General features: G+C 38.3%; 1 protein-coding gene across 1 annotated transcript in view; it reads right to left on the bottom strand.

The window, feature by feature from the left end:
- LOC149791238 (uncharacterized) overlaps positions 1–9,204 on the bottom strand; it is a 57,072-nt gene extending 47,868 nt beyond the window's left edge. The window contains exon 1 of the mRNA XM_089969724.1: positions 9,021–9,204. Within this exon, the coding sequence (XP_089825850.1) occupies positions 9,021–9,159 (139 nt within the window). The 5' untranslated portion in view covers positions 9,160–9,204. The remainder of the gene's footprint in view (positions 1–9,020) is intronic.
- Positions 9,205–19,681: the final 10,477 nt, after the last annotated feature.

Here is a 19,681-nt window from a genome sequence, read left to right as displayed (position 1 = left end):
TCCAAACCTTAGTTAGATTGTAAGAATTGTGAAATGTATGTTAATTGGCGCCATTGGGGCTTTAATACACATATATAAATATTGTTTCACCTGTAGGTTATTATCAAATATTGTTTCCATACTCTCTAAATGAGTGACTAATTTTTACTGAATAATCATTAGAGACGTAATAAAAAAAGGGGAAAATATAAATAAGACCCCTTTTGTAAATGACATAAACACGGTACACACTTTCGTCGAATGTCACGGAATGGTGTAAATGTTGTTAATTAAATACATGTACTCGGGTTTCGTTTCTTTTTCTCTGTACAACGATACCCGAGGGTGATTATAATATGGTCTATGTATTTCGAAATCGTGAGTACGATTCGTCCTGTGCCACACGTGCAAGGTGCCTTTGATAAAGAATAACGAAAATTCTAAAGGTATAAATAACACTGGTCAACAGTGAAATCATTACTGACTTGAAAAGGCCCTAATCTGTAGTATTTTGGTGTGCCGAACACGAATATAACCGTGAAAAATTTGTATTGGCTCTCGTTTTGAAGATATTCATATACCTCATTTTCTATGTTTCACTGTGTAAATTTCTCCAGTAGGACTGCAGCAACATCCGGAATAATGATGTAACATTGCATAATACCATCTTGCTCACATCATCCACAGTTGATTGCATCATTTTCTGATGCAATGCAATACTAATGCCATGCGGCTGCTGAAGTAAGTTGACGTCAGCAGTGTACTATACATGTGTAGGCCTATTATACTAATGCCAGGCGGCTGCTGAAGCTGACGTAAGCAGTGTACTATATAAAGCCCAATCAGATAGGTTCAGCATTTAAAATATTTTAGACGTTGTGCGAGACAGTTCAAGCTACTGTTACATAAAACTTATTATTTTATCCATTTACGTACAATAAAGAACAGTAATGCCTCGAAAGTGTGTTAATACCGCGGACAATTTTTGCTATATTTGTGGGGAAGTGACATTTGCCAACCAGAAGAAAAGTATCAATTCTCAAGTGAAGAAGGCATATCATCTTTGCTTCGGATGCAAGGTTGGTGACCAAGACAAGCCTTGGGCTCCGCATATATGCTGTGCTACATGTACAACACAGCTTTCACAGTGGTTGAATTGCAAAAGGTCATCAATGCCGTTTGCAGTCCCAATGGTGTGGAGAGAGCCAAGCAACCACCTAAATGACTGCTACTTCTGCTTGGTTCCTCCTCTTTCCGGCGGAATAACGAAGCGAAAGAAGTCGAGAATAGTCTACCCAAACATTCCGTCTGCATTGAGACCAGTTCCACATGGTGAGGGACTTCCTATTCCAGAACCTCCAGCAGAATATTCTCTTGATTCATCTGACGAAGACAAAGGTGAGTCGACCTGTTCTTCTCCTGGTCCATCAGCATGCAGTGATCCAGATTTTCACTGTGGTGCATCATCAACCCCACACAGAATAACACAGGAAGAACTAAATGACCTGATTCGTGATTTGGACTTATCAAAGAACAAGGCAGAATTGCTAGGATCAAGACTCCAACAATGGAATCTTCTAGAAGAAGATGTCACAATTACTGCATATCGAAAGCGCCACCAGCAATTGGAGCCTTTCTTCAGAAAGGAAAGTAATCTGATATTCTGTTCCGATATTGAGGGCCTCATGAATGCTTTAAAAATCACTCATGACCCACAAGAATGGAGACTATTTGTGGACTCTTCGAAACTGAGTCTCAAGGCTGTGCTTTTGCACAATGGAAACATTCTTCCATCTATTCCAGTAGCGTATGCTGTCCACATGAAAGAGACATACGATAACTTAAGGCAGCTACTGAATTCCATTGAGTATAACAAGTACAGCTGGCACCTCTGTGGTGATTTGAAGGTAGTTGCCCTTTTAATGGGACTGCAGCAAGGATATACAAAATACATGTGTTTCTTATGCGAGTGGGATAGCCGAGCAAGGGAAATGCACTACATGAGGAAGGAATGGACTCACAGGCAGAATGTAGCCATTGGAGAGAAGAATATCCAACACCCAGCTCTGGTTGAGGCTCAGAAAATCTTGCTACCACCCCTTCACATCAAACTAGGTTTGATGAAGAACTTCGTGAAAGCCATTGACCGAACTTTGCCAGCATTCCGATACCTGCATGAAAAATTCCCTCGACTCAGCGAAGCAAAGATTAAAGAGGGAGTTTTTGTGGGTCCTCAGATTCGAGAGCTTTTCAAAGATGACCGGTTCAACAACTTGCTGGAAGGTGACGCGAAACAAGCATGGAATGCTTTTCGCCTAGTTTCTACAAACTTCCTCGGAAATGTTAGGGCAGAAAACTATAAGGAACTAGTAGAAGACATGTTGATGAAGTATAAGAAACTTGGCTGCAATGTGTCTCTAAAGATTCACTTCCTTCATTCCCATTTGGATTTCTTTCCTAGCAACTGTGGTATTGTTAGTGATGAACACGGCGAACGTTTTCATCAAGATATCGCAACAATGGAACAAAGATACCAGGGAAAATGGTCCACTACAATGCTGGCTGACTACTGCTGGACACTCCTCAGAGATGCTCCCGAACAGCTGTACAAGAGACAGGCGAAGAAATCTAAGATGTAGTCAATGACTTGATTTTTTATAGGTAGGCTATTACAGTTGACCTTTTACTATTGGAATGCATTTCGTTATGTAAACATTAATTTCTTGCAGATTACAAAAAAACTAGAGCCAATTTTGCAATTTGACTGTCATATTCGTGTTCAGCACATAAAAATTGAGAAGAATTGACTAATTTTATTTCAGTAACATGACTTTTGTAAAAATTTGTTGTCCAGTGTAATTTACTACATGTAAAGGACCTTTACAATACTAATGGTTTTGTCAGCAAGCGGCCTGCTAAAAGGATTCGCACAACTCCAGCTGTAGGGCTGAGTTTTTGATGGTAGGAATATCCGGGGTGTCCGGTGTTGTCAGAGGGTAGAAACGTCCGTGTGTCCGGAGCGTTTAAGGTGCCGGAGCGTCTAATGTCTAGCGTCCGGAATGTCAAGAGTGACTAAGGTGACCCAGCTGTAGAGCCGTCAAAGGACCAGGGGGTCCGGAGGGTCTAATATTTCAAGTGTCCGGAGGGTCTAATGTTTCAAGTGATCATAGTATTCCGAGGGTCCGGAGTCTATATTGGTTGTGAAATTGATTCAGAGGAGCTGTGGAGCGGATATGGTGCACGGGTGACGGAGTGCATCTCCACACATGTATTTTTAGCTGTATGCTAATTTTGGGTTAGTAAGACCCAGTGTATTATTCAGGACTGGAAGGATAGATTGTATATCCGTTCTTGTTTAGTGACATAATTTCGCTACCTGAGCGAATACATTTTTTTTACTATGTGTAAACACTTACGTTGTTTACTATTTGAGTGAACTATATTCATCTTTCCATTATTGAATCATTTGTGAAATCATTTATCCTGTGTTTTAGGGTTTCTGAACTGATTTATTTGTATATTTTTCCATCTTTGAAACTGTGCGTTTTTTATGTTAAATAGATCCAATATTTGGATTATAAATACGCACACATCTTCATAATCCACTACTCATATAAATCGCCATATTAAACCATATATCTGTGTCGTCAAACGTGTTCTGTTGTTAATCCGAAATATCCCACCCGGTTATCTTGTTACTTCTGACACCATTTGTAACAAGATAACCGGGTGGGATATTTCGGATTAACAACAGAACACGTAATGACGACACATATATATGATTTAATGTGGCGATTTATATGAATAGTGGATTATGAAGATGTGTGCGTATTTATAATCCAAATATTGGATCTATTTAACATAAAAAACGCACAGTTTCAAAGATGGAAAAAATATACAAATAAATTTAGGCCAGTAACCCTAAAATACAGGATAAATGATTTCACAAATGATTCAATAATGGAAAGATGAATATAGTTCACTCAAATAGTAAACAATGTAAGTCTTTACACATAGTGAAAAAAATGTATTCGCTCAGGTAGCGAAATTATGTCACTAGACAAGAACGGATATACAATCTATCCTTCCAGTCCTGAATAATACACTGGGTCTTACTAACCCAAAATTAGCATACAGCTAAAAATACATGTGTGGAGATGCACTCCGTCACCCGTGCACCATATCCGCTCCACAGCTCCTCTGAATCAATTTCACAACCAATATAGACTCCGGACCCTCGGAATACTATGATCACTTGAAATATTAGACCCTCCGGACACTTGAAATATTAGACCCTCCGGACCCCTTGTCCTTTGACGGCTCTACAGCTGGGTCACCTTAGTCACTCTTGACATTCCGGACGCTAGACATTAGACGCTCCGGCACCTTAAACTCTCCGGACACACGGACGTTTCTACCCTCTGACAACACCGGACACCCGGATATTCCTACCATCAAAACACTCAGCCCTACAGCTGGAGTTGTGCGAATCCTTTAAGCAGGCCGCTTGCTGACAAAACCATTAGTATTGTAAAGGTCCTTTACATATAGTAACGTCTTTATACCTTTAGAATTTTCGTTATTCCTTATTGAAGGCACCTTGCACGTGTGGCACAGGACGAATCGTACTCACGATTTCGAAATACATAGACCATATTATAATCACCCTCGGGTATCGTTGTACAGAGAAAAGAAACGAAACCCGAGTACATGTATTTAATTAACAACATTTACACCATTCCGTGACAATACCTCCCCCCTAAAAAAAAGTGGTATCACTTTTAGAACAATCACGGAATGTGAACAATGAATCCTTATTAAAACTTCCAATTTTCAGACCGAACGAAATGATTTGCTAATTACACCCTACTTAAAAAATCAGCTCCCACATTTTCTGACCCTCGAATTGCCTCGATTCGAAACCTGTATGGTTGCAAAGACAACGTCCAACGCATCAACCTTGCATTGGTGACCTTTGCTTTATTCAAATATAAAAGCGGCTGATGGTCCGTTTGCAAGGTAAACTCCCTCCCAAAAAGATATGTATGGAATTTTCCTATTCCCCATACTAAACCTAGGCACTCCTTTTCAATCACGGAGTACTTTTCCTCTCTAGGGAGCAATTTCCTACTTGCATAAGCAATGGGCAATTTCATCCCCCCTTGCTCCTGTAGCAAAACAGCCCCAAGACCCGTATCGGACGCATCAGTCCTCAGTACAAAAGGTTTATCTATTTCCGGCAACTTTAAAATTGGTGCACTTACCAGTTTGTGTTTTAGAGTGTTAAACGCTTTTTCCTGGCATACACCCCATGAAACTTTATTCGGTTGCCCCTTCCTAGTCAAATCCGTTAATGGGCTGGCAATAGCCGAAAAGTTGGGGACGAATTTCCTGTAGAACCCGATTAGACCTAGGAAAGACCTTACTTGTTTTTTTGTCTCTGGTCTAGGGGCATCCCTGATTGCTCCTATTTTATCTGGATGAGGTTGCAACTGGCCTAGTCCACTTACCAGATGTCCCAAACATTCCAGACTGGAATACCCTATGCTACACTTAGTAGGCCTAACTGAAAGGTTTGCAATGTGAAGTCTATCGAACCGATCCCGTAATACTTTAACATGTTCATCCCATGTATGCGTGTAAACAAAGATGTCGTCTACGAAGCTGTCGACGTTTTCCGTTCCGTTTAATAATTTGCGCATGAGACGAACGCACGACGCACCGGCGTTGACTAAACCGAAAGGCATAACTTTAAATTGAAACAGTCCTTTGGGAGTCGCGAATGCCGTCAACTCGCGGACATTATCGGCGATGGGTATCTGCCAATATCCCTTGCTTAGATCTAATTTGGAAATGTATTTATGACCTGCCAATTTTGAAAATACACTTTCCATATCTGGCATTGGTTCTGCATCAAATACGGTGATCTTGTTTAATTGCCGAAAATCGATGCAAAACCGGTTGGTCCCGTCTTTCTTTCTGACTAACACCACGGGGGACGAGTATGGGGAGTTTGAAGGTTCGATCACTCCCTGGTCTAACATTTTCATCACTTCTTCGCTGATTGTCTCCCGTGCATTAAAGGGTATCGGATATCCTTTAATCCTGATAGGCTCAGTGGTATTCAATTTGATCTCGTGTCGAATTAGACCCGTCCAGCCTGGTCTGTCCGTGAACACATCTGGATATTTGGACAAAACCTCCATAATCTGTGTACGTTGACCCTCCGATAACTCAGGGCATACATTTATCTGGTCAATACTTTCTTTACCAACGTCCATGGGGTATTCAAGGGGTATTTCTGTGCTGGAGACGAATTCCGCTTCGTCACCAGACCTATCCTCTATCACCGCAACGCACACTACATTCAAAATCCCTTTATCAATCGTTTGTCCCGGTCTCGCTACGTAGAGTTTAAGCATATTGGCATGAAATGTCTTGGACTTCCCCTCCATATCAATGATATAATCCATTTCGCCTTTCACCTGTTTGACTTCATATGGCCCTTTCCATTGGACTAGCAGCTTGTTGTTATTCGTTGGGAGAAGCACCAACACTTGATCGCCTACGTCAAATTTTTTACTCCGAGTTCCTCGGTTGTAGTAATTGGCGTACCTACGACTAGATTTCGCGAGTTCGTCTTGCGCCATTTGACAAGTACTTTCTAATCTTTCGCGCAAATCAACTACGTAATGGTATGTGGTCTTAACTTCTTCGTCCGCGACCTCGTCTGTCCACAGTTCACGAAGTATGCGCATAGGACCACGAACTGTCCTACCGTACAATAGTTCAAACGGGGAGAAACCCAAGCTTTCCTGAGGAACCTCACGATATGCGAACAGAAGGGAATTCATATATCTATCCCAATCCTTCGGTCTTTCCGCACACATTCTCCGCAACATTTGCTTCAATGTGCCGTTGAATTTCTCGACCAATCCATTGCACATAGGATGGTAAGGTGTTGTGCGTAACTGTTTAAGGGACAACAACCTACTAATTTCTGCCATAAGATCTGAGGTGAATTGCGCTCCACAATCCGTAAGAACCTCTTCGGGCACTCCGACCCTGCTGAACATGTCTACGAGCGCTTCGGCTACACGTTCGGTTTCAATTGATGGCAAAGCTATGGCTTCTGCATATCTGGTAGCGTAATCTACCAGTGTCAAGATGTATCGGTTTTTCCGATCTGTATGCGGAAATACAATGTCGATGGCTACTCGTTTGAACGGAGTATCTATCAAGGGCATCTGACCTAACGGTACTCTAGTTACCCTGCCCTTAGAGATCGTCTTCTGGCAAAACTCGCACGAGCGACAGAACCGCGCTATGTCGCTATTGACGCCAGGCCAATAAAATTCTCTTAATACCCTATCCGTTGTTTTCTTTACGCCTAAATGACCTGCCATACTCGACTCGTGCGCGACCTTTAATACATGTGCCCTAAATTTCTGGGGAACCACTAATTGCAAGAACTTCCTATCCGATGTAGAGTATTCCCTGTACATTAAACCCTTTCGAACAAGGAATTTAGAGGAACCCCCGTTCTTACACTTTCTCACGGTACCCGTTAATGCCTTCTCAGAGGTTGCACGTAAAGACGCGTCACGTTTTTGCTCATTTTAAAATTCTTCGCGGGATATATCAATAATGGCTTCCGGTACTTTTAACTTACGCAAAGGTTTATTTTCCTCCTTTACCTGAGCCCTAGTTTGCACTGCCTGGATGATAGGGAATCGGAAATCTGCTATGGTTGGGAGTCTAGAACCCGGTACGTTGCCAATCGTCAGTTCATAGATCGGGTTGGCTACGCATAAAGCTTCCACAGTCCCGGTCAAAAAAGGTGTATCTATCATTATCCTTGCAACTGGAACGTGGTCGATTGTCTGGTCAATCCGCTCTACTTTCCTTTCGAGATCTCTCTTTAATGAACAACGGACAAAATACGGGAAAATATGAGGAGTGAGAGAGAAAGAGAAAACCAAGTAACCTACAAGAACACGGGTCTTCGTAACGGTTATGTGTATACATTAGAGTGTTCTCGATACCACGAATACAAAGTTGTTATCGCTAGATATTCCTTGGTTAGAAGGAACACACATACTGTACTATGTAATACTTATGTGTTAATCTTCTTTTTTATCAAACACATTAATAAGGTTCTACAAACATAATTTAACATTAAAATATCCAAAGGACTATCAACCCATCAGACATTCTCTCCCAATATTTGGTGAGAGAGCAGGCTAATCGACCAACAAAGAAACGTAAGGACGGGGTGAGAAATAGATACATGCCTTTATGGTAAGTCTCCCAACCTCCATCCCCACCCCACCACATCTCTCTCTGTCTCTCTGTCTCTCTTTGTGTGTCTGTCAGTATATCAGTTTTACCATTGTGCTAGACAGAGGTTGAATTATGGTAGAGCGCTCTTCCAACATTTTATTATGAACAAATATGCATTTAGATCCATATTAAAGTGTACTATATAAATTGGCGTCCATGATGACACTGATTGGACAAAGTGTACCATTGCTGAAACTTAAGCCATTTGTCTCGAAGATGAAACAAAATATATTAAAATTGGCGTCCATGATGACACTGATTGAACCAAGTGTACCATTGAAGCTAAAGCCATTTGTATCTAGGATAAAACAAAATATAATACCTTTGAGCACTAAAATAGGGATAAGCGCATACTCTTATGCATAATGTCATACTGTTGCACATCAAGTGATCAAGTGTTTTAAATCAAACTCCGAAAATAATTAAGGAAGTAATGCCTCAAGTTTACTTATAAAGGGTTAAAATATTGCTCAAGTAAACGACACACACATAAACACACACACACACACACACACACACACACACACACACATATATATATTAGTATACAGTAGATGTTGATAGGTATAAAACTTGTACGTAACTTTTAGCATTCACTCACTGAGGAAGTCTTCATGCATGTGGTGCATTGATCCATATTTACAAATTACAATCACTCTGTGTCTGTAGAAGATAAAATTGTATATGTTAATACGTACCATTTAAAAGAAGACTAATCAGGATGTACAGTAATCCCAATGTCATTTTCGTTCCACTTTGTTGTGTACCAAACAACTGCCATGTAATGCTAATGCATGTTAGAGCTATGTACCTAACAACAGTGCATGTATATGTCATCTTTTCCTGTACAATTACTGGTAGTCCTTACATGTCTCATGTCCGGCTGTGTTATTACTCAGATTTAAGCAAGAAATAAAGAGCTCATCACTTTCTGGCGTTGTCTTCCGTTTTGTAGCTATACATAAATACGACTTAAGGGTGTCTTATAGATGTGACAATGATTAGAAAAGTTAAATCCGGATTGTGGTAATGAAAATGTTGTACTGGCATATGTATAATTTTATTAGTGTTTTCATGCTTAGATTCGCTTATGATGATGATATAAATAATGATGATATTGTTGTTGTTGACGAAAATGATAATGAAGAAAACGATAGGACCAACGACGAGACGATTATGAAAAAGTTTATCATTTACCTCAGAATGGGGCGAATGATATCAATATAGGTTTCTCACTCCATTTATAAAGCTGATAATGATGCGTAAATGCATAACGTACGTTTATGTATGTTTGTATTTGTATGTCTTGGGTAGTCTATCACCAGGTGGTGGATCGAGTGACCAATTCCAGATACGTAAATTATATTCCAGTGAGCCGTTGAGATAGTATCATTCTCTGGTTGCGATCTCAAGGCTTAACGAACATTAATAGTAGTCATTCACTGTCTTATATATTTTCATTCACTGAATGTTGTAATAATATGCAAAAATGTAATGTTTGTTTTTTTGTGTTTTTTTTTCCTGTATTTCAATCTATTAATATTGTTTTTAGAGATTATATTGAGGAGTTATAATCTCAGCGAAGTACAAGATTGTTAGGTACTGCTCTTATTGAAATACTTGCATTGGGAAGTATCACAAAATTGTGTGGAGAAAAGATGGATAACGATTCAAGTGGGTGGATCTTTTAAAAAGGGTGAAGATGAAATTGCACATAAATAAGAGCTGCTCAAATATAAGAATGGTAAAAAATAAATTGTCATGGATTGAAACGTACACTATATGTTAAACAAACATTTGGTCTCCAGTGTGCATGATAGTTTGTCACTCCTCCAGTTTATATTTGGTAAAAGGAACTCACTGTCGCAAATGTAAGAGAGAGCGAAAAATAAAAAACTTGATGGCGATGCGAATCTATTTGAATGTTAAGTACGATAAGGGCCGTTAACTATCAGACCATTATGCTTGCAAATTATTAATGTATAAAAGCTATTTCAAACACACCAGCACATCCTCTAATTTATTTTAGCAAGTATACTAATCATTCTGACATCATTTTCACATCGGCTGAATACATTTGGGTTTCTTTCGTCAATTAATTCTTAGTTTTCATCAGAAGATAATTTTTACCGCCTTACAGCCATGATTGATTCCATTTGTTACATAATGATTTAGATGACTCACCTTAGTATACGACTCGTGCGGGAATTCTATTATGGAATCAACAAGCCTTTAAGATGAAATTCACCAGGCAAGACAATTCCAAATGTTACTAAAACTGTCTGTGTTAAAGGGTTTTGTCAAGTCAATAAATATAACTACAAGGTGATTCAGCATAATTATGGTTAGGATTTATAGGTTACTGACGGCTAGGACACTGTCTAATGGTTATCGCAGGATTTCTGTGTTGCCCCTTCCACTTGTACAAGTGGACAATGGATTATACACCCAGTGTCCACACTGACTGGTACAGTCAGGAAATGTATGTGCCATGTGCGAGCTTTGTAGATAGTTGCTGGCATAAATTCCTCTCCAGGTACTCTGCCATTTGACAGCAGAGTTACTTTCTGTTTTATTATGCTTCCTCGGATTAGCAAGTGATTTGGCGTTTTTCACTTTTATAGAGTCGATCGATTACCTCTCCCCTGACAGATAGTTGCAACTTGGCTGTATGAAAGTGTTCTGCTCATCTTTGTAACATATGTCTTTTTCAGTGAGCATTGTGTCCTTCTCAGTATTCAGCAATTGAGATGTTCCTCGGTTGTATAACCCGAAGAAGATTGCCCTCAAAGCATCAGAGAGTCATAGACGTATGCTCTGTTAGTCATTCATGTCTGACTTCTCGTTCAGCGACGATTCTGTGTGGTCTCTAAATTAGACTGGTCATTCATACTGAGGTTGCTGTATTCTGCCCTTTTAGTTTGATGAAATGCAGTCTTCTGAAAAATCCGTTTGGAGCTGATTTTTTTTTTCTTACAGTAATCACTGCATATGAACATCATTCTCATCAGAGCAATGTTTTTGTTAGCAAACCGAGGGTTTGGATGCGACTGATCACAACGAATCTTTAAAGAATGATACGTTTTTTTGACATCCTCAGAGTTGCCGTCAATTCTTCTTTTTAGTGCAAAGTGCTTCGATAAATGCCTCTATTATTTCACGTTTGCAATATTGAGTTTTCTGAGCACTTTCTTCCTCTGTGTGTGTGTGTGTGTGTGTGTGTGTGTGTGTGTGTGTGCGTGTATACGTCCTCAATGTCTATCAAATATTATTCATATTTGTTCATATTATATACTTTTTTCACCCTTGGTGAATATTAACATATACATATTTTGTAAATCCATAATAAAATCACCCTTAATGATTATTAAGCATTCTTTTAGTTGTTTAATTTCTTAACATCCATCATCGTATTTTATACATTCATAAGCAGTCTTATTTGTTCAATGTCCATTCATCAGGTCTTATTGATTACTTGTTTCAGTTTCCAGTTAGTGACACTATCATTTCCTTCATATCAGATGTTTAATTCAGTGCGCATCATTTTGTAAAACCCATTATCGGAATTCATGCGCACCTTTTTGGTGCCAGATTTAATCAGTTTTCAATCAGATTATAAATTAACATCTCATTCGCGGGTTTGCTTTTAGTGTGTAGGTTATGATCTAATCCCAATTATCATCATCAATTTACCAATGACATCTGGCCATAATAATCTAGATCTAATATGTTGAAGTGACCAAGTTTGATGAGCTTATTTGCTTTTGGTAAGTCTGCGGTAAGAGATTATATGTCTTGATGACGTTCGTCCTTGATCTCATTAGGATTCTTACTCTATGATGATTGTTGGATTTGTCCAGTCTTTGGAGACTGATATGCAGTAGCTGTTATTCACGACTATTGGGATAGTTATGAGCATACTAACTAACATCCTACCCCAACCTACGAGACCTTTACACTAACTGACAGTGATTCACTTTACTTTTCCCAGTATATCCGTACATAGAGTAGAGGCCATATTAGATTCCAATCAAACATTTAAAGTGTGTATGAACAAGCCACTAAGGAAGCTGAATCGAATTTTTGTCTACTAGCAGATGTGAAAATCATGTATTGCAATCGTACTATTGACGGGCTTTAGAACCCATACATGATTGTTTGCAGACAAATAGTGCCAAATCCAAGAAGGGCGCGGGCTTACAATCAAACATCACTCCCCTAATGATGCGTGTAGGTCAGCAGTCAAACCTGCCTACACGCAGCTGTGTAGTGTAGCATTTATAAGTATAATTTGCCCAGCCTGTGGATGAAAATGTTAAGCATGAAGCCGGATGTGAAAGTTGCAATTCGGCCGATGCTCCCGGTCAAACTGAGATCGATCTAAACATACTTAAACAATTTATGTTACTCCGTTTCATGATGGAGATGGCAAATACATTTCATCTTTCAGCGTGACGCAACTAGATTATGTGGACGCATACTTTAATATACCGCTTCAGACGGCATCACCCAAGTATGTTATGTATCGCATATTAGGGATATTATATCATTTACACGACCTTTCATTAGGCCCATTCGTAGTTTTAGGTCATGACTAAGAGGCAGAGACATTCTCGCTTCATTATGTGATGAAGATTCAGAACAGAGAAGTAGGTACTCAGCATTATGTCAATCTAGGCATGTAATCATTATTGCGTAACGTTTTCATTTAACATGCATCCTAAATAGTGTTAATGCGTCGGATCAGCCTTCAATCAAGAAGTTGGCGTTGGAATTAATTAAGAAGCTAGGTGACGTATTATGCCAGTTACAGACGTCCGCCGAGGAGAACCCAGAGGTCCTCGACGAAGGTATGCCTTTGGATAAAGACCTGAAGAAACTTACTTTTTTCGTTTAATTTGGATAATCAGTGTAGTGGGCGCAACGCATGCAAGGAAACACGTGTAGCAAAAACGTCAGACAATTCGGTTTGTGAGTCACATTTCGACTATGCGAGAATGGGTGACGAATCACCGAACCTCTAGGTGGGTACCTTTATTGATGCTTCCAGAATCAAAAAATATTCAAGCGGGACACCTTCATTACCTGGACATTTTCCTGGCCAATGAGTATAAACGTGACGAAATCTGAATTGTCCATTCTGAACCTTCCATTGTGTCTGTACCCTATAGGGCATTCCGTCTCTTCACCTTGTTCCTAACCCAGGAGCATGTGCCGTCGATATTATTCAACCACTAGGAGGCAATGAGGCATACGCCTTAACGTCATCAGTCTTGATGATGAAAATAATTCAGAAAATAAGGACATAGACTGACAAATAGTTCTCATTTTCCTACGAACATGAAATAAAAATCTAGGATTAACGTGCGGCTTGAATGATGGACAGATGTACCTGAACAAGTAGTAGCGACCAACACAACTTTCAAAACGTCGAGATCGGCACTAGTGCATCTACGCCCAGATAATCCGGTTCTTCACACCTGGTCCATTTCAGGCATGTTCCGAAAAGGCGTTTGTAGTTTTAGAGAGGGTCACAAGAACTAAAGATCCTCCACTTTGAAGACCTATATGGGGAGACCGTTTGTTGAAAATGACTGGTGTCATCTCAATTACTTCACACAGCTCTCAGCTTGTATTATCCGTCAAATAACGTCTTTTTATTTCTCTATAAAGACACGAATGTATGCCCTATCACAATCGTGGCAGATAAATAATAGCTCCGCAATGTAATCGCATACCTGCTGACCAATTTCGATATATCCACGTTTTCTCATATTATTGTTAAATATAATCTCTCATGTCGTTTGACGTGGCTAAAGCCCTCTACGTTTGAATCTGAGTTGAATTAGTTTTTCATCTCACATAAACAGTTATACTAAAATCCTTTCCCAAGTTATTATAACGCTAGTTCAAAATGCAGAGTGAATGAGCTACATACAATACCAGTAGATCCGCAACACATGGGTCTCCATTCTGGAAGTTTAGTCGTTATAGTTACGCAATATTGTTTCCTTTTGAAGAAAATGTTGCATTTGCCAACCGACAAATGAATATTCTCGATCTCTGCTCAATCGATCTATTGGGAGAAGTTCACCTGCATTACCTCACCAGTTTGCGCCCTAATATGTACCCCAGTTGCTTAGACAATATCTACAGCAGCACTACAAAGAACAGTTACACTACTGAAGGCATGAAGAAAGACATAACCCAGAAGTGTAGGTCGCATGGTTAAGTTATTAAATCAATGTAATGGTTGCACAACATTACCTCATTTACTGGATCATACGTTATCCAGCACTTTCTGAATCTCTTCCATTTAATATATTTAGGATTGAGCTATGTCTTGTAATCATTTAATTTAGAACTTGTCGTTGGCAACTGTGCACCTTGGAGGAATTTGTCATTGTTATTCGAAATTTCCCATTCGATATAAGTATAAAGGAAGCATGGTGCTGGATGATTTAAACGATGCATACTATCTCGAATATATGGTCTCAAACAAGACAATAGGTTTTGTACAAATTAACACATAGAAGAATTATCTAACTTGAAACAAGAATATTTAAGAGGAACTACAGTATTGTTAACTAAAGGCACATTTATCCGAATGTTTTTATCACAATTCCCATTTAATAGAGTATTTCCAATGAATTAGAGAACATGATTATGAGAATGTACCCTGAATATTTTGAAATATAAACAAATGTTTAATCTCAATGGCATTATTCAAGGCACAATAATGAAATTGTTGCTTTTCTCAAGTAATATGAGCATTTGTACATTCAATACATAATTGAAATAAAGGTTTAAGCTGAAGGTAAACATAAATAATATTTAACAATCTGGAGATTGCTATTATAAGAAAATCAATATTCGGAAATCGGAAGTTAGGTATGAATATAAGTCTACATTTCTCTCAAATTATATCCATGCTCACAGCTCAACTACGAGGTGAAGACGCAGTTTAACCCGACAAGACAAACCTGATTACTTATCCTACGTGACGTAAACCGCAGTGGTTAATCACATGATTCAATTATCAAAAAAAAAAAAAAGGATTCTCCAAACTCGTAAACAGGTTTATTCTTGATACTGAAATTAAAGTTCTGGTCACCTTATTAAAAACCGTACCAAACATAGATCCTACAGATACGTGTCAAACGTCAAACATGAAAAATAGACATACATACACAAATACATACATACTTACATACAAACATACATACATACATACATACATACATACATACATATAGACGAGTACAACAAATGTGGATATAATAATAATAATGATAATAATAATAATAATAATAATAATAATAATTTAAAAGTATGGCAATAATAAATATATTATTATTGGCCTTATGGTATCGATGGAATTAACTTAACAATACGCCTTATAAAGACTAAGGCTTTCGTCATAATTGTTGTGCAGTCTTAGACAGCATAATGGGTTGGAATTGTTATGTGAATAAAATCCTCCCCGGTTATATTTGTATATTCAATACACCTTTGAAATTCCGCACATTTATTGGAAAAGTTAACGCCTTTTAAGGCGAAAATATAACACACGCACTAACGTGAAACGAACCAACTTGATTAAAACGAAACATGAAAGCCTTTATCAAATCTTTTATTAAGTGGAAATTTGCGGATGTGAATCATCATACACCTGCAGAGTTTAACACGCTTAGCTGTATTCTGTTATATATGCAGGTAAACCTTTTTAAATATTTTTAATTTTGGTTGTGTGCGTGCCAAAAATAAGGGAAATTTCTGCCTGTAATAAGGAAATTGATAATGTCATTGTTATAAAAATTAATTGCTAGATCCCCCCTTATTTAGTATGTAATTGTTTAGAACGAGGGTAAACAAGATAGAGGTCAAATCTATCCAAACATTGGTAGTTTATTTAGATCAATATACATCACCGCAGTGAGATGAATACGTGTTATTCATCTAGCACGCGTGCATCGTGTTACGACATACATCCTAGTAAATGAGCAATGTGCATTCCTGACCCTAATGTTTGATTGGTACATTTATTTTTAACACTGAAAATAATGTATGAAAGTACAAACATAGTTATGCCAAGAAGAAGAGAGTTACAAGACAACATGTTAAAAATACTTTCTGTAACAAGAGGAAAGTGTTTGGCCCAATAGGCTCATGGCATAATACAATTTTCACATGTAAGATCAAGGTGCTGCTAAGAGTGTATTTATATTTGAGGAATATAAGGGTATAAAATACTACTTTTACATCGGGAAGGATATATAAAGACCAACACAATAACTGGAATGTAAGGCCGTTTTATCACTGTTTAGATCAAACATCGTAGAAGCCTGAACGATGTTCAGTAAACCTTGTTTTAATTCCAGAGATGACTCCTCGCAGCGTGCCGTCCCAACCCCCAGTTCTAGCTCCTGACACTCTATCAAAATCAGACAAAAGCAGCCTTAATCGCGTGCTGTTGATATTTGCATCTGGTAGTACACTCGCTCGCAAAATGTAGGAATAGAAAAGGTAGCAGAGGCTGCTCTACTGGGAAGAAGTGCCATATATTCTGGACGGAAAATAACAATCAAGATGTTGCGAGAAAACGCCATCGACGCATGCGATATTGTACAAGTGACATATCATACAAATTTACACAGAGACGAATAGGCCCAGCTACGTATCTATCAAACAACTAAAGCAAATATCTGACATACTGGAATATAGAAGCATTGCTATGTCTGATCCAGTGACTGATGTCTGAAAAGAAAATACTATCATCAGATCGTGGAAATATGAACTTTCTGCTAGAGCAACCCCACACATTAAATATGACTCATAATATCCATGGACGGTGATATTTCTATAAATTTACAAGTCTTCGAGAAATGACATTAAAATGTTTTGGACATGTTTTAGCCTTGATTATAATTCATAACCAAACTAAATCAAGACATACTGAAGTGTAGTTAGAATGTGTAATATCAACATCATGATACAGCGATCCGTATATCGTGGATCTGCATTGTTCATGCTCGTGATATATTCCAAAATTGCAATTAAATATACATCTAGTTTTCTATGATATTTTATTAGCAAAATCACACTTATTCGGACAAGCACCACTTATACTGTTTCAGTGAACTAAAATATAAACTAAGTACTTCTGCATTTATTTTGACATCAGGTGTGTAGATTTTATCTAAACATTATTTTGTGATTTTTATTTCCAGAATAGGTATATAATGATGCTTGTGTTGGCGCTTCTGTTTATATCATTAGTTTCTCGGCCCTGTATTATACGTGTTACGACCTGGGATTATGAACAGGTGACCTAAACGCCACATACTCAAAATGCGTAATCTGGATTATAAATAGTTCTGTTTTGTGTAATAAGCCATTTAACAGAAATTGTTGATATGTGAAAGCATGATAAAAAATGCAGAGGTTAAATTTACTGCATTCTGCGAATCCAAATGACAGCCTATCCCTGTATACGTCTCTTCTTTAATATCTTTATTAAATTTGCCTTCCCTTTAGGTTTATGATGTACTCGATACAAGTTGAACTCCAAAGCATTAATATTTGTTCGCATACAACACACACACACACACACACACACACACACGCTATGCTAAAATGGTATGGTTTATGGACTGGCAATTTTGTATTAAGTTGTGATGCTATATGAGGCGAATCACATTTGTAAAATCTTTGCTTTGTAACTCATTATACCGACTCGATTTCTCTATTCCCAGACGTATATCATTGCTGTATATAACTTGTTCTTCTCCCATTTGTAAACGTTAAACTCGTCAACAATGCAAATGACTGAATTCAGATTTCCGTTGCGGAAACATTGGTAATTTGCCTCTACATGTTTTCTCTGAAAGATTAAGATTTGTGTAGTTGTAAAAAAAAGATCGCATACTGCTTGAAATCTAACATTTAAAAAACAGAAAATAAAGCAATGCCTTACGCAGCATTATGAATACATACATTCATGCGTACATACATTCATGTATACATGCATAAATCAAAACATACATACATACATACATACATACATACATACATACATACATACATACATTGGCCGAGTGGTCTAAAGCGCTTTCCGTTACGTATCACTGCCATCTCACCTCTGTCTGCCTGGGTTCGAGTTTGAAATTCGGCTAATGTGGGTATGTGAGAAAGCTTGTCATTAGCTTCTCTTGGGTCGGTGATTCTTTCTGGGGTTTTCTCGGGTTCTTCCTCCACAATTAATACTGGCCGCCATGTATAGCCTAACGTGTGCTGAAAAATGGATTTAAACCCTACAACAACATACATACATACATACATACATACATACATGCAAACAAAAATACATACATACATACATACAAAAAAAAACATATATACGCCTTAACAATACAAATGACTGAATTTAGAGTTCCGTTGCTGAAACATTAGTCATTTACCTCTACAAGCTTTCTCTGAAAGATTAAGATTTGTGTAGTTGTAAAAAAAGATCGCATACTGCTTGAAATCTAATATTTAAAAAACAGAAAAGAAAGCAATGCCTAACGCAGCATTATGAATACATACATTCATGTATACATACATTCATGTATACATGCACAAATCAATCAATCAATACATACATACATACATACATACATACATACATACATACATTGGCCGATTGGTCTAAAGCGCTTTCCGTTACGTATCACTGCCTTCTCACCTCTGTCTGCGTGGGTTCGAGTCTCGGATTCGGCTAATGTGGGTATGTGAGAAAGCTTGTCAGTAGCTTCTCTTGGGTCGGTGATCCTTTTTGGGGTTTTCCCGAGTTCTTCCTCCACAATTAATACTGGCCGCCATGTATAGCCTAACGTGTGCTGAAAAATGGATTTAAACCCTACAACAACATACATACATACATACATACATACATACATACATACATACATACATACATGCAAACAAACATACATACATACATACATACAAAAAAAAACATATATACCTACATACAGGAGCCCCGAGTGGCCAAGTGGTCTAAAGCGCTCTCCGTTCCGGATCACTGCCATCCCATCTCTGTCTGCGTGGGTTCGAGTCTCGGATTCGGCCAATGTGGGTCTGTGAGAAAGCTTGCCAGTAGCTTCAAGAGGGTCGGTGGTTCTTTCCGGGGATTTCCCGGGTTCTTCCTCCAACATTAATACTGGCCGCCATGTATAGCCTATCGTTGCTGAAAAATGGCGTTAAAATCTACAACAACAACATACATACATACATACATACATACATACATACATACATACATACATACATACATACATCCATACATACATAACATAACATACATACATACATATAC

This window comes from Sinohyriopsis cumingii, chromosome 9 (genome assembly GCF_028554795.1).
Source record: "Sinohyriopsis cumingii isolate HCF-2022 chromosome 9, ASM2855479v2, whole genome shotgun sequence".
Taxonomy (NCBI): domain Eukaryota; kingdom Metazoa; phylum Mollusca; class Bivalvia; order Unionida; family Unionidae; genus Sinohyriopsis; species Sinohyriopsis cumingii.
This window is presented reverse-complemented; position numbering and strand designations above follow the sequence as displayed.